General features: G+C 44.5%; 1 protein-coding gene across 1 annotated transcript in view; it reads right to left on the reverse strand.

The window, feature by feature from the left end:
- LOC129837324 (PC3-like endoprotease variant B) overlaps nucleotides 1-17500 on the reverse strand; it is a 153112-nt gene that overhangs the window by 110828 nt on the left and 24784 nt on the right. The window contains exon 6 of the mRNA XM_055903396.1: nucleotides 9593-9698. Within this exon, the coding sequence (XP_055759371.1) occupies nucleotides 9593-9698 (106 nt within the window). The remainder of the gene's footprint in view (nucleotides 1-9592; nucleotides 9699-17500) is intronic.

Below are 17500 nucleotides of genomic sequence, written 5' to 3' on the forward strand. Positions count from 1 at the left end.
CGATTCCATCAGGGAGTAGTAAAGCATTACCCTCTGTGTGGCTGGAGCCTCTCCAGAAATAGCCTCTATAATGTATTCTCAGTGCGACCGTCGCTTTTGCACAATGGTGTCCTTAATAACAGTCCATTTCTGTTGGCATAAATAAGGGCTGCATTTCCATCTTATTTCATGCAAATGAGCGCGGGGGCAGCCTTAACAAGTAGTGGGAATATACTGTTGTGTGTAGTAGTGGTGGTGTGACTGGGGGGAGGTTATGTAAGGTTACGTTTAGGCATTAACGCCACATTTTTAAGGTTAGGGTTAAGTTCAGGCATTAACTCCAAATGGTTAAGGTAACAGTTCAGGTTTGGGATAGGCTTAAAGCTAAAATATCAAAAACAACTTCCTATCACTGGATTCAAACTTATGAATCAGAGGCAGATGCTTACGCCAATCCGCCATCCCCGTCCACAGCACTCTAGCAAAACCAAAACCTAATTGAAAGTAACACCGCTCACTGTTGCCCCTAGTGGCCGGTTTCCACGTCATCTCCCGACGTCCTGAGACATGGATGGACGTCGAATACTGACTTGTATCATAGGTGACCTGGATGTGGAGAGACCCCACAATGTGCCAACGACAGACAGCGCTGCGGTGAGAGAGATCGTCACATAACCCATACCTGCGCCAGTCCAGGGGCCAGCCGCCAAACCAATAGAGATACTGGCTAATGTTTCTCTAGATACACACAAATACATACACAAGTCCCAGTGAGAGAGAGAGAGAGAGAGAGAGAGGCAAGTAGGCCTCTCAGCCACCATCTTACTCAATCCCAATGGCTCATTCCTTACGTTGTGGTTGGAAGTTCATTCAGTGCAATGATAATGAAGGCTTGTCCAAAGCTGTGAGGCTGGCCACGTGTCGTTCTGAAAATGCATTCATTTACTGTAGGGCGTTGTGAAAGAGTGCCACGCACACAACTACTACAGGCATATGGAGGTTGAGGTTCAATGTTGGGTGAAAGGAGAAAAGGAGAAGGGTGGATGAGGAGGAAGAGAGGGAGAGGACAGGAAAGGAAAGGAGAGGAGCGGAAAGCCAAGGTTTACAAGGGGTGGATGGTACACTCTTAGAAAAAAATGGTTCCAAAAGAGTTATTCAGCTGTTCCAGTAGGAGAACCCTTTTTGATTCCAGTAGGAGAACCCTTTTTGATTCCAGGGAGAACCCTTTTTGGTTCAACGTAAAAACCCTCTGAGGAAAGGGTCCAAAAGGGTTCTAGCTGGAACCAAAAAGGGTTCTTCAAAGGGTTCTCCTATGAGGACAGCCAAGGAACATTTTTTTTCTAAGAGTGTAGTCGGATAAAACAGCTCGACTCTCTCTGAGGAAAGGTTCATGTCTATCACTATCCCTTTCTCTAGCCCCCCCCCCCCCCCCCCTCTATCTCCCTCCCTCCCGCTCTCTCTCTTTCTCTGGTGGTTAAATCATAAATTGCCCACTATATCTGCATCTCCCTGTCTCTTCCTCGATCCCTTTTACTCTCCCCCCTTTCCATCCCCCAGCATTTGCTTTATCCCCCCCCCCCACTCCCTCTATCTTACCTTTATAATCATTCTCTCTCTGTCCCCTCCTCTCTCCTATCCTCCCACTTTGTCCCCTCCCTGCATTCTCTTCTGTTAGAATATTAGTAATCTCGCAAGCCTTATTCAAAGTCTCGAGGGAACCAGGGATGTTACGGCAGGTGAGTGTGGGTGGGTGGTGTTGGAGAGCCAGTACAGTACGTAGAGAAGAGTGCTCACAGTGTCCTTCTGACCTCAATGCCCTCTGAACCCTACTGAGGGAGACTACAGTATGTGTGGAACGGGATTTGGGTAAAGTGAGTGGGTGTGAGAAGTGTAGAGGGTTGAGCAGTAGGTGTGGAGGAGGCCGCTCATAGGAAAATCCTCCGATCGCTGGGGGCACCACAGAACCAGCAACGCTCGGTTCTAGAGGAGCCAGAGGGGCCCAGTAAACCATACACACCACCGCCACCCCCCATGTCGCAGCTATAGAGAACAAAAAAACAGAAAGTGACCCTGCCACTGCCGTCTCTTTCTTTCTCCCCTCTCCACTCTCTCTCTCTCGCCCCATCTCTCTCCGCCTCACCGTGTGAAATCAAATTTCCATGTGGCTCCGGTATCTGTTGCACAGCGAGGCGATTTATCAGGGATGCAAAGAGCATGCAAAAACAATCTTTATTACATCCATTTCCTGCTTGTCAGCCGGGATCATGTTGGCTGTTCATTAAAGGCGCGGTGCAGGTGAGGAGAATGCCTCCCGATGCCTTGATAGATTGTCTGCTCCCCCGCCGTGACAGCGGCTGGATGGATTGAACAGCGGGGGGCGAGGGGGAGGATGAAGGGGGGAGGAAAAGCGCTGACTCCAGTCACTCCCCCTGTCAGAAAGATTTTTACAGTGTCATTTTATACCAAACAACTAGGCTACCCACATACACACATCTCAACCCTACAACACGAGCAATCATGCACTCACACACATGGAAGCAAGCGTGGATATACTATCTGTGCGCACGCATACACACACACACACACAGACGCACGCGTATACACACACACCTTTACAGGATGGGTTAAACTGAAGTCAAAAGCCCACTTACTGCACATACAAACACTCACACTTAGAAATGACCACAAACACAAAGTGTTAAGATTTGTACCCTGAAACCATTTCCACTCGTGTCATTCTCAAATATTGTTATGGAATTTCAGGTACTCAATAGCTATGAAACAAAATGCTTGTATGTGGATATACTGTATGTACAAGGCTCTTATAGATAAAATACATTAACCAAATATCCCCTTGACATGAAATAATACAAACTGGGATGCGATAAAATATATCAAATGTGGAAAAATGGCTGTCTTTATTATTGCATTGCTGTCAATTAACCAGCAGCACCACAGATGCATCATACTACTAATACGTTAAGTCACTACTAACCCCAAGGGGAACAAATAAATGCTTGTCATGTAAATAATGTCTACCTACTGTATATTACCTCAATTAGCTAAGGCGGTATGGCAATACAATACACAATATACAGTGCTTCTACGTAAGCCTCTGTAAATGGTTTTATACCGTATCATGCCATGACGTTAGAAGGTGTTAATTGCTCCATGACACTTCGTAAGAGTCTGTGAATGCTAATAATGGTGTTATGTCTACTAGATCACTGAGGAATATTGGTCTCAAATACTGTACCTACAAGCAAACATTCACCTATACACAGGACCCTGGGACTAAACACCTCCCTCTGCAACTGGATCCTTGACGGGCCGCCCCCAGATGGTAAGGGTAGGTAGCAACACAGGGGCCCCTCAGGGGTGCGTGCTCAGTCCCCTCCTGTACTCCCTGTTCACTCATGAATGCACAGCCCGGCCCGACTCCAACACCATCATTAAGTTTGCCGATGACGCAACAGTGGTAGGCCTGATGTGGTAGACCGACAAAGACGAGAGAGCCTATAGGGAGGAGGTCAGAGACCTGGCCGTGTGGTGCCCGGACTACAACCTCTCCCTCAACGTGATCAAGACAAAGGAGATGATTGTGGACTACAGGAAAAGGAAAACCGAGCACGCCCCCATTCTCATCGACGGGGCTGTAGTGGAGCAAGTTGAGAGCTTCAAGTTCCTTGGTGTCCACATCACCATCAAACTAAGATGATCCAAGCACACCAAGACAGTCGTGAAGAGGGCACGAAAAAACCTATTCCCCCTCAGGAGACTGAAAAGATTTGTCATGGGTCCTCAGATCCCCAAAAGGTTCTACAGCTGCACCATCGAGAGCATCCTGACTGGTTGCCCCACTGCCTGGTATGGCAACTGCTCGGCCTCCGACCGCAAGGCGCTACAGAGGGTAGTGCGAACGGCCCAGTGCATCACTGGGGCCAAGCTTCCCGTCATCCAGGACCTCTAAACTAGGCGGTGTCAGAGGAAGGCTCTAAAAATTGTCAACGACTCCAGCCACCCTAGTCATAGACTGTTCTCTCTGCTACCGCATGGCAAGTGGTACCGGAGTGCCAAGTCTAGGTCCAAGAGGCTTCTGTCTAGGCCATAAGACTACTGATCATCTAATCAAATGACTACCCAGACTATTTGCATCCCCCCCCCCCCCCCCTCTGTTACACTGCTGCTACTCTCTGTTATTATCTATGCGTACGTCACTTTAATAACTCTACCTACATCTATACATTACCTCAATTACTTTGACTAACCGGTGCCCCCGCACATTGACTCTCTACCGGTACCCCCTGTATATAGCCTATTGTTATTGTTGCTGCTGCTCTTTAATTATTTGTTACTTTTATTTCTTATTTTTGTAGGTATTTTTCTTAAAACTGCATTGTTGGTTAAGGGCTTGTAAGTAAGCATTTCACTGTAAGGTTTACACCTATTGTATTCGGCACATGTGACAACTACAATTTGATTTGATTTGAGATAGCCTTTGCAGCCTTTCACCTTTGCAGCCTTTCTCCATCCAACTGAGTTCCTATTCTCTCTGTTCCAATGAATGGATGTTTGAGTGCACCAGGAGAGAGATGATCAGTGGCCAGTCAGTGTTGATGGTGTGGTGACAGGGACACTCTGGGATGGTGGGGCATCGCCATTAGCTGATTAATCTACCCAGCACTCCGGATCACTTCTCATGATCATCATAATATTACTAGATGACTTCAGTTGATGTTGAAGTGCAATGCATTGGACGTGAAGAATTGTGTTTTTTGCATTTCATGAAGTTCCCTCTCCTTTCACGTGATTGACTAAGGACTTTTAGTTTCGTAGATCGTCTATTACTGTGTATTGTAATCACAATATATAGGTAACATTGGGGGGAGCTAGTATAGTAACATCTTCTTTAGCCCGAAGCTCAGAGTTCTATAACACTGAGGCGGTTGCTCGGCAACAACACAGCTGCTTGCACCATGCTGCCAGTCATAGGAGGTGTACGTGAACAAACTAAGGCTACTGTATATAGCTAGCTATATGGTGGTGTTCAATCTGAGGTTAAACAAAAAATGCAAACAGATATTTTGATTAGCTAGGTAGCTAGCTAGCTAACGTTACAAAGTCCAGCAGCTAGCCTTTGTAGCTAGCTAACACCAGTCAGCTGAAAGCTAGATAGCTAACGAACAGGCAAATAAAGGCTAGCATGTCATTGGGGGCCAATGGGGGTCGGCAGCCTAGTGGTTAGAGCGTTGGGCCAGTAACCAAAAGGTTGCTGGATCAACTCCTAGAGCTGACAAGGTAAAAATCTGTCATTCTGCCCCTGAACAATGCAGTTAACCCACTGTCCCCCAGTAGGCCGTCATTGTAAATAATAATTTGTTCTTAACGGACTTGCCAAGTTAAATAAAGGTACAAAAATTAATGTGGTTTTGATTTTCTAGCTAGCTATTTAGTTAAAAAAAGTTGTACCAGTCAGATGAGAACTAATGTTGGCTAGGTAGCTAACAAACAAACGAGGAAAGCTAAATAGCTATATTTTGCCCAGTAAGGTTTCTCATATAAAGCTAAAGTCATCATGTGTAAACTGTATAATAGGAGCACAAACAAATATGCACAAATAAGCTAGCAAACGTGATGGTGATTTATTTACTTTTCTGCTCTTTTGCACACCAGTATCTCTACTTGCACATGATCATCTGATGATTTATCACTCCAGTGTTAATCTGCTAAATTGTAATTATTCGATGTATTGCCTACCTCCTCATGCCTTTTGCACACATTGTATATAGATTCTCTTTTTTTTCTACCATGTTATTGACTTGTTTATTGTTTACTCCATGTGTAACTCTGTGTTGTTGTCTGTTCACACTGCTATGCTTTATCTTGGCCAGGTCGCAGTTGCAAATGAGAACTTGTTCTCAACTAGCCTACCTGGTTAAATAAAGGTGAAATTTAAAAAAAGTTTTAAAAAATGGTGATAGATAGCTAACATTAGCTAGGTAGGTAACGTTAGCTAACATGAATGGTCATGCACCATAATATTTCATACTTTCTTACACAAAACATAGCTAGTTAACGTTAGTTAAATTAGGTTTAAAACAACCAAACTTTGGGGTACTGCCACGCTGCGCACTGCACAGACCAAGTTAAGACGAGGTAGCCAGACTACAGACAGGATAAACACTGCAGTTAGCTACGCTAGGCTGGACACATGACATTTTTAACAACGCTTTTTCTTATAAAAACGAATTCATTGCATCCGCCGTGGAGCCCAGTTTCATAATATGAGCATATTTTCCAGCTGCTTGCCGTCGTTTTAAAGTAATCGTGAAAAAACAGGCCTTATTTTAGGGCATTTTTCACCCTGTCAGCTCCTATTAGTTCTATTGAGCACCGTGGCACCAACTCGCCTTCCGAACGTTCTATTCCCAGCTTATTGTTCTACGTCACAATACCTGCTTCGCTATTGTTGGCAATGAGACCTGCTCACGTTGTTTACAGTTAAAATGTAAACAACAACAAAAAAATTCTGGGGTCGTCCCATTGTTTCCTATAGGGGAAATATCGGCATGTTTGTCTATTTTTTCAAATATCTCAGAATGTGTATATTTGTTTTTTTTTAAGTCAGATGCCATTTTAATCATGAGAATCGCCTCTTTCTAATTATGTAAATCTGGGCAGCGAGCTCGGTTGTCATCAAATGCTAGCCCCAAAATAGTTTTTGCCCTTGGAACGCTGAGCTCCCCCCAATGTTTTCCTACGGAGAGGCATGCCGGTCTATTTTGCCAAATATCTCACAATGTGTATATTTAGATTTTTTAAAGTGTAGAATAAATTCCAGATCCGGCATACACTCTCTCTCCTGTCGTCTTGTCTTTCTTATACTAATACTTGAGTGGCGCAGTGGTCTAAGACACTGCATCTCAGCGCAAGAGGTGTCACTGCAGTACCAGGTTTGAATCCAGGCTGCATCACATCCGGCCGTGATTGAGAGTCCCATAGGGCGGAGCACAATTGCCCCAGCGTCGTCTGGGTTAGGCCGGGGTAGGCCGTCATTGTAAATAAGAATTTGCTCTTATCTGACTTGCCTGGTTAAATAAATGTAAAAAACACTCCACATTTGTGATGACTGATCAACACAGTTTCAAATGACTTTTCAGTGTGTTCACAGAAAATCTGAAGTTGCCATACACAAGTGAAAAGTAGTCAGGGGGTTGCACACGGTGCGCCAAGGTAAAACTCATGTCTTACTGTGGTGTGTGAAGAATTCAATATTTTACCTTGTATGAGGTACAAATCACATTGTTGTAGAAGCACCTCCTCTAAGAGCATGAATTAGGCTGTTTGAGAAGGTTTGAACCCTAAGTAACCTGCCTACAGATAGTTTGAAGTACAATGCCAACATAGCTACTGTAGTAGGTCAAAGCTGTGCACTGGAAAACCTTGGTAGAGCATGGGTGGAATAGGCATTGTAGTGCCCATGTGAATGTATGTATTTTCTGGCTTCAGACCAATCCCTGTTCTCACTGTTTTTACTGAAATTCTGTCGAGGTTTAAGCCACTAAATATAAACATTTAGAATTAACCAAATGGTTTAAAGTTATGATTTTGTTCATATTAGTAATTAATCCATGACATACAATATTGATATAAAATATCATACTATTTTTATAGTATAATGTTATAATATAATGCAGTATAAAACAATTATTAGTGGTTGAAACACACACTCAGACAAACACACACATGCACACACACACACACACACACACACACACACACACACACACACACACACACACACACACACACACACACACACACACACACACACACACACACACACACACACACACACACACACACACACACACACACACACACACTCTCACTCAAGTAGCATATACCCAGATTGGAGGTGGTGGGGTACATTTGCTAGAACTCTGTGCAAGAATAGTCTCCGGCTCTGATTACATTACCTCTAAAAGAGAAGGATGGAGATAGAGGAGGGAGGAATGGAGGGAAGGAGAAGAGGGGGTCACCCCCGCTATTAAAATCAATAAGCATTGATTCAAAGGTGGCTAAAGGTGATGTGTGTGTACATGATCCTTCAGGTCTCTGAGTCTGACTCTCAGACATACTAGAGAGATATGGAAAGAGAGGGGGGGATAGAGAGAGACAGCGAGAGAGATAGAGAGGAGTGCATTTAGAGAAAGGTAAGATGATAGCTTGGCAGAAACAAAATGAAAGAAGGAAGGAAGGACTACAGAGCGATAAAGAAGAGAGAAAAGAGAGAAAGATGGAGGGAGAATTCATGTTTGGTGGAATCAATACAGAGAGGTGGAACTGAGAACAATGGCCTCAGAGGAGAGGAGAGTCAGTGGTGCAGGTCTAATACTCTCTCTCTCTCTCTCTCTCTCTCCCCCCTTCCCTTCCTCTATTGTTTTCTTTCATCCTCTCTCACTCTCTCTCCTTGTTCTTTTTCGTCCTCTCTATGCTTAATCTCTCTCCCTCTTTCTCTTTCTCTGTATCTGTATCCTTTTCTCTCATCCTCTCTCTCTCCCTCTCAGCATCCTTTTCTCTCTCCCTCTCCCCCTCTCTAGCCACCTCTCTCTCTTTCTCCGTCTCTCAGTATGCAGAGCAGATAGGAGTCGTCCGCCTACAGCAACCCTGCCATGACACGGAGCCACTTCCTCATGGAAAACAAATCTCGCACAACACAATTCAGCTACACACATGCGCACACACACACACACACACACACACACACACACACACACACACACACACACACACACACACACACACACACACACACACACACACACACACACACACACACACACACACACACACACACACACACACACACACACACACACTCACTTCTCCATTTCTATCAGCACTTGAGTGTACCCAGGCCTTAATTAGTTCTTGATGAATGAGCCCAGAAGATGCTGTTCTTTCATTTCCCTTGTTGCCAGATATTCCACTAATCGTAGTGAAAAGTATCCTTATTGCGCTGCTGTGACTGAGAGGCGACCAGTACCAGCCACTCTGATTGGCTGGCTTGGCTAAATAACACCACTCCAGTCCAACAGAAGAAGAGGAGGACGGGATAAGATACGTACAACTTTTACACCGACTCCCTGATTCGCTCCTTCAGACTTTCTACACATCCTCTCAAGTAAACTATTTACACTACTATCCTCTCCTCCGAGTATAAAAACAGATTTGGATGTCTAAATATACACATCTGAAACTCCTTAGTCCTTCGCTAATACAATAATGGTCTTTTTTTTCCCAACACCTTATTATGTTAATGAAGGCAGAGAATCCACAGGAGAGAAGATTAAAATACAAACAAATAAATAATGATGTTCGTTAATACAGGGGGGGAAAATGCCCTTGTCTCTGCCCTGCATGGCTGAGCCACGTTCAGTAGGCAATGGCTATGAAACCTGCAGATACAAATGTCACGAATTGAGTTGGTGTGATTCCTTATTCTATGTGTCAGAGAGGCATGTTTGTTCTATGTTATTCATTTCTATCTGTAGAAATTGTGCGCTGCTTAGCGTGGCCCCGTCTTGTAATGGATAGGTGGTGACTTTACCGTCATCGACGATGCTGACCACCACTCCATTCCCTGTGATGTTCCTGCTCCACACGGGCATCACGTTCAGGTCAAAGTGACTGGCGCTGTATTGGCCATGGTTGAACTGTAGTAAAACACAGGTACATAGAATAAACCACAGTCACAACCACACGCACACAATCATATGTCACAAAGATAATAGCTGTACGACAAAACTTGTACACTCTTAGAGAAAAGATGACACCTAAAAAGGTTCTTTGGCTGTCCTCATAGGATAATCCTTTGAAGAACACTTTTTGGTGCCAGGTAGAGACCTTTCGGTTCCGAGTAGAACCATTTTGGGTTCCACGAACAACCCTTTCCACAGAGGGCTCCTCATGGAACCCAAAAGGGTTCTACCTGGAACCAAAACGTTTCTACTACTGTACAATCACATAACGAATCATATGTCCCTCACTTATGGCCATTTAAATGCACTTCTTATTCCCTCATCCGCTCACTCCCTCTCTTCTTTCACTCCTTAAGTCACTCACTCCTGTAGTGCTATTTAAATCCATTCAGGTAGGGAAGCCTTTTCACCCTCTTCTGTTCAACACTCTGCCAACAAAAGGCATCACAGAACCTACCTTAGTGGCCACTGAATCTCATGCGAAGTAGAAGTTGAGAACAAAAGTGGGTTGGCGAGATGAGGATGAAATGCAGTCAGTCTAAAGGGGGAACGTGTGTGTATTTTTGTGTTTGTGTGCATGTGTGAGTGCGTGTGTGTGTGTGTCCGTCCATGTATGCGTGTGTGTTTTCCTCAGTGTGTGTGTGTGTGTGTGTGGTGTGTGTGTGTGTGTGTGTGTGTGTGTGTGTGTGTGTGTGTGTGTGTACCCGAACGTCACAGACCCTTGACTAAACACAGTGCTGAAAAGGTTCAGGGTAGCGCTCGAGGGAGGCCCTACTCTCCGCACATCAAAACAGCCTCCATAACACACCCCATGTGGCGAGGAGAGAGAGTAGAGAGAGCCAGGAGCAGAATTACCCATAAGCCTCTCCGCTCCCCACAACCAGCACACAGCGCCCATTCAGTCACACACACACACACACACAAACGCCGTAAACCCGCACGGGCACAAAACAAACAAGAGCCTTCCCCAAAATGTCAAACCCCCTCACATGCACAAAGACAATTTGATATTTAAAGTGAGTGTTTCGAGAGGTTTCTATTCCGCCGTTGTTCTCAGAGAGAAGAGAGAGGGGAAGAGAGAGAAAGACAGAGAAGTAGAGCGGAGAGAGGGAAAATAAAGCGAGGAGAAAGAAAAAAGGGAGAGACAGCGAGAGAGAGAGAGAGAGAGACAGAAATATAGGTAAAGAGCGCAAGTTAATGAGCTAGGGAGGGGGGGATGGAATGAGGAGAGGAGAAAAAATGGGGAAGAGAGCAAAAAAGAGATGTAGAGAGGGAGGGAGAGCAGCTCAGATGAGTCTAACTAAACACAATAGATAAATAGTGCTCTGTGGCGGGGGGGGGGGGGGGCGCCAGGGGAGCAGCACTGCTTTGTAGTGGGAGAAGAAAAGGCCTGCCAGATGAATGGAGCCAGCGTCCACCAGAACAGGCCTGGCCCTAGGGAATCCACCAGCACACTGGGGGGACGGCGCTCAGCATACGGGCGGATGGATACACACACACACACACACGCAGAAATAAGTGCACACACACTTTCACGCATACAGAAAAACCCACATACACACACACACACACACACAAGTAGCCTACGTACACACCCACGCACATATACTCAGTGGTGACCCGTCATTCAGGATAGGTGGGGGAGAACCCCACCTGTTTTGAGCCCCACATTTTTTGCAGAAATAAAATAGTTTTTGCCTGTTTGCATGTTATTTTGGCATTAATGTGTCACATATCAGTTTGCAATTTAAAAAAAATATATATGATTGAGTTAATAAAGCTGCATGAAAACATGGTCTCTTTTTTGTTTTATTGAGTAAGGAAGCTCCAAAATGCAGGTGTTTCAGCCTAGCTCAGTGCTTTCTGTGGCGGTGGGGCAAGCCAGAAGAAAATACGGAGCGTTGCGCCGTGATTGGCTCTGTTCTGTCACTCATGAGGACACTAAGTCACTGCCAAGTCTAAGGGTAGAGTGAGAAAATTCTAGCCCCTTGGGTGCTGCCATAGTTACATTAGAAGTGCCCATCCAAGAAGGCTCAAGGTCATTGGCAACAGATAGAATGATGTCAAATCACGTTATACGTACAGTAGCTTTGAATGGACTGATCATGTCAACATCATACTTTCAAAATCTTAGCTAGCAGTCATCATCATGAATCAAGTCGACAATCTACTGGCAAATCCTTTTTAATCCTTGTCATTTGAAGAGAAATAATGAAGAGAAACTATACATAAAACGTATCTGTGCTCATCAGACATTGGACATAAACATTACACCTTTACGCCATTATGCCAGCCTCCCGGGTGGCGCAGTGGTCTAGGGCACTACATCGCAGTGCTAGCTGCGCCATCAGAGTCTCTGGGTTCGCGCCCGGGCTGGGCTGGGTTCGCGCCCAGGCTCTGTCACAGCCGGCCGCAACCGGGAGGTCCGTGGGGCGACGCACGATTGGCATAGCGTCGTCCGGGTTAGGGAGGGTTTGGCTGGTAGGAATATCCTTGTCTCAGTATGTAAAATGTAATAAAATGTATGCACTCTACTGTAAGTTGCTCTGGATAAGAGCGTCTGCTAAATGACTAAAATGTTTTTTAAAAAATGTAAAAATGTAAATTACACAACAAGTTGGAAATCACAAATTCAACAATGAGTGGTTTGGAAGGAATCAGTGGCTAACTGCAAGCATTGCAAAGCAATCACTAGCCTGCTATTCAGTGGAGTGGCAATGCACGATTTGTGCCGCACCCAAAAGAACTGTAAAACTAGGAACTGCGAAAACTTGACTTCAGTGAGTTTAAGACAATTGGGAAATCGGGAATAAATTAGCTCCAACTGGGAAAATGTGTTTTGTACGGTCATCCAACTCGGAATTGTAAATCAAGCCTCTTTCTAGACTAGAGCTACCACCTGAAGATCAATGACATCATCATGATCAACCTTGTTTTTTTTTCAGAGTTCCCAGTTGTTTTGAAAGCGCCATAAATCCAGAGAATGCCAGATTTTGATGAAAGAATTTGCTCACGAAGGACCGCCACGCCACCTTCCTGTTCAAGCGAGCACAGCACAACAAGGTGAGTCCAGAAATGTATTGTATGCTGCTGCAAAAATTGTGTAATATGCCAGGGAGATATGTGTACTGTAGCTAAGAAAGTAATACTAAGTGCATGTTGTCTAGTAAGATATTAGCAGCCCATGTGCCTCACCCTAATAATTTGGTCTATTTACCCCTCTTTATTTTGTCTACTGTTCTGACTTGGTGGTGCACATGTAGCTTATAATCTGTTTTAGAGAAATGTAATCATCGAATATTGTTAGAGCTTTCAATGTCTGCTTATATGTCCCCTTTATTTATCTTACGGTTCTGACTTGGTGTACAGGGAGAACACTGTATGAACGGCCCATACTCTGAATTCTGTCGCTGTACATTTCAAAAGTGCTAAACAAATAGTTATATTGACTACGTCCATCCTAGCTCGCTCATTAATGTCTTAATATAAATTATGAATTGCCTCTTATCCGCTTGTTGTCCCCTTATGCCATAGTTTGCACATCTCAATTGTCAGTAGAAACCACATTTGTTTAAGCAAGTCAGCCGTGTCATCTATGGTTTTTTAAAGGCAGATAATGAGGCTGAATTAACTGTTTTTCTGCCAGAAAAGTCTCCGCTGATAGCCAGGTGTAGCAGTGGTAAGATGTTGGGACAGCTTTATGTAGGCCCCAACAATTTGTGGGCACAGTTTGTTACCGTTTTCCCCCACCAAGATTCACATGCTAAAATCACCACTGCATATACACATGCACGTGCAAGCACACACACACAAAATGCACATGCGCATATACACTTCCACTCACACCCAAACAAATACACAACTTCCAGAGAGAACAACCTTGGCAGAACAACACTGGATACTCAGGAGTGTAGAATATACTGTATGTGTGTTACAAGTGCACGTGACACTGTCAGGATACCAATCATAGACTTAGACCAACTGTGAGTGAGTAGACAAACACACACTATGAGACATAAACACACACACCACATCTGGTCCTGGCAGGCTACCAACCCTGGGCAGATTACTGACCCTCAATCAATATCCATGTCCACTAGAGGCTGATTAAACAGAACGGATAAAAAGAGAGGGAGAGAGAGAGAGAGGAAAGAGAGAAATATGGAGAGAACGAGAAGGGGAGAGAGAGGAATACACACAACGTCCTCTCACTGTCAACGGCGTTTATTTTCAGCAAACTTAACATGTGTAAGTATTTGTATGAACATAACAAGATTCAACAACTGAGACATAAACTGAACAAGTTCCACAGACATGTGAGTAACAGAAATGGAATCATGTGTCCCTGAACAAAGGGGGGGGGGGGGGTCAAAATCAAAAGTAACAGTCAGAATCTGGTGTGGCCACCAGCTGCATTAAGTACTGCAGTGCATCTCCTCCTCATGGACTGCACCAGATTTGCCAGTTCTTGCTGTGAGATGTTACCCCACCCTTCCACCAAGGCACCTGCATGTTCCCAGACATTTCTGGGGGGAATGGCCTTAGTCCTCACCCTCCGATCTAACAGGTCCCAGACGTGCTCAATGGGATTGAGATCCGGGAACTTCGCTGGCCATGGCAGAACACTGCCATCCCTACCTTGCAGGAAATAAACCACAGAACGAGCAGTATGGCTGGTGGCATTGTCATGCTGGAGAGTCATGTCAGGATGAGCCTGCAGGAAGGGTACCACATGAGGGAGGAGGATGTCTTCCCTGTAACGCACAGTGTTGAGATTGCCTGCAATGACAACAAGCTCAGTCCGATGATGCTGTGACACCCCGCCCCAGACCATGATGGACCCTCCACCTCCAAATCGATCCCGCTCCAAAGTACAGGCCTCGGTGTAACGCTCTTTCCTTTGACGATAAATGCAAATCCGACCATCACCCCTGGTGAGACAAAACCGTGACTCGTCAGTGAAGAGCACTTTTTGCCAGTCCTGTCTGGTCCAGTGACGCCCATAGGCGACGTTGTTGCCGGTGATGTCTGGTGAGGACCTGCCTTACAACAGGCCTACAAGCCCTCAGTCCAGCCTCTCTCAGCCTATTGTGGACAGTCTGGTGTAACTCGGGCAGTTGTTGTTGCCATCCTGTACCTGTCCCGCAGGTGTGATGTTCGGATCTACCAATCCTGTACAGGTGTTGTTACACGTGGTCTGCGACTGCGAGGACGATCAGCTGTCCGTCCTGTCTCCCTGTAGCGCTGTCTTAGACGTCTCACAGTACGGACATTGCAATTTATTGCCCTGGCCACATCTGCAGTCCTCATGCCTCCTTGCAGCATGCCTAAAGCACGTTCCCGCAGATGAGCAGGGACCCTGGGCATCTTTCTTTTGGTGTTTTTCAGTAGAAAGGCCTCTTTAGTGTACTAAGTTTTCATAACTGTGGCCTTAATTGCCTACCGTCTGTAAGCTATTAGTGTCTTAACAACCGTTCCACAGGTACATGTTCATTAATTGTTTATGGTTCATTGAACAATGGGAAACTGTGTTTAAACCCTTTTACGAGTAAGATATGTGAAGTTATTTGTTTTTTTCCAAATTATCTTTGAAAGACAGGGTCCTGAAAAAGGGACGTTTCTTTTTTTGCTGAGTTTATATACTGTATAATACATTTTGGGCCAGGATAAACCTCTCTAGCCTGACCATATGAAACCTGAAATTCCCTCACATCCAACAGAGAAAAGTAATTCTTCCACTCTCACTATTCTTTCTTTCTTTGTCTTTCTCCCTACCCTCCATCTTCCCCTGAGAAATGACCTGTCAGTCATTCTTTGCCATGGTTCATCAGAACTGGGGACATAGCCCACTCCTCAGCCACAGGGCTCTGTCAGATTAGCAGTTTAGTGTTTTTAGTCATGAATCTTGTTCTGGAGGCAGGTCTGCAGAGTGATCACGAGCTGAAACAGCCACAAAGTCATAAAACAGATTTTAAACCTAATCGTAACCTTAACCCTAACTTTAAACAGACTGCTACCCTAATGCCTAACCCTAACCTTAAATTAAAGCTGCAATATGCAACTTTTTGAACGACCCGACCAAATTCACATAGAAATGTGAGATATATATATGTCATTCTCATTTAAAACAAGTCTAAGAAGCGATAGATCTGTTCTATGTATGCTATTTCTATGCTTCCCATTTTTTAGATGTGTTTTTTGTGTCTTTTCCTTTCGGTTTTGTTCACTAGCTTCAAACAGCTGAAAATACAATATTTTTGGTTATTGAAAATATATTTCACAGCGTTTTAGATGGTACAATGATTCTCTACACTCTGAGTGCTTGTTTTGTAATATAAACTGAAATTAGACAAATTATTACAATTTTAGCAACTAGGAAATGGTGGAGCGATTTCTGCATATTGCATCTTTAAGACCAAAAAGCACATTTAAAAAAAAAAATGGTATAATATAGACAATTTTTACTCTGCAGCTGGCCCATATAGTGGAAATCACTCAGTTCTGCCTCCAGGCCAAGATTCATGACAATAAACGTCAACCTGTGTCAGATTACACACTCACATGTCAATCAAAACTCAGGTCTAGGTGTACGGTTGTGGAGTAAATTATTACATGTAATGAGTTACATGAAATCTGATTACAAAAAACTTGAACTGTCAACTGAATTTTGAAAAACTAGATGATTATCTGTTGGATTACTTTTAAATTAAGAAAGAAAAAAAGGTGCAAGTTAAAGTTTGTTCAAACCACAAGTCAGAGACCACTCTGATGACACATCAAATGCGTTTGATAGCTCCTTTTTGTCTTCTTCTAATGCCCCATAGGGGGAAAGTAATCCAGAAGTAATCAGATTACGTTACTGAGTTTGGGTTATCCAAAAATTACGTTACTGATTACATTTTTGGACAGGTAACTAGTAACTGTAATGGATTACATTTAGAAATGAACCTACCCAACCCTGCTTAGGTGTGTGTGTACTTGTTTGTCTGGACATGTGAATACATGATACACTACACGGCCAAAAGTATGTGGACACCCCTTCAAATTAGTGGATTCCGCTATTTCAGCCACACCCGTTGCTGACAGGTGTATAAAATCTACATTGCCAGTAGAATGTCCCATACTCAAGAGCTCAGTGACTTTCAACGTGGCACTGTCATAGGAAGCCACCTTTCCAACAAGTCAGTTCGTAAAAATTGTCTGTCCTCTGTTTCAACACTCACTACTGAGTTCCAATCTGCCTCTTGAAGCAACGTCAGCACAAGAGCTGTTTATCGGGAGCTTCATGAGATAGGTTTCCATGGCCGAGCAGCTGACACAAGCCTGAGATCACCATGTGCAATGCCAAGCGTTGGCTGGAGTGGTGTAAAGCTCACCGCCATTGGACTATGGAGCAGTGGAAATGCGGTCTCTGGAGTGAACATCTGACAGTCCGACGGACGAATCTGGGTTTGGCGGATGCCCGACTGCATAATGGTGCACGACTGCAATAATGGTCTGGGGCTGTTTTTCATGGTTCGGGCTAGGCCCCTTAGTTCCAGTTAAGGGAAATCTTAACACTACAGAATACAATGACGTTCTAGACGATTCTGTGCTTCCAACTTTGTGGCAACAGTTTGGGGAAGGCCCAAAACGAGGTCCATACAGAAATCGTTTGTTGAGATCGGTTTGGAAGAACTTGACTGGCCTGCACAGAGCCCTGACCTCAACCCTATCGAACACCTTTGGGATGAATTGGAACGCCGACTGCCTAGTCG

Source organism: Salvelinus fontinalis, chromosome 38 (assembly GCF_029448725.1).
Source record: "Salvelinus fontinalis isolate EN_2023a chromosome 38, ASM2944872v1, whole genome shotgun sequence".
Classification (NCBI taxonomy): Eukaryota; Metazoa; Chordata; class Actinopteri; order Salmoniformes; family Salmonidae; genus Salvelinus; species Salvelinus fontinalis.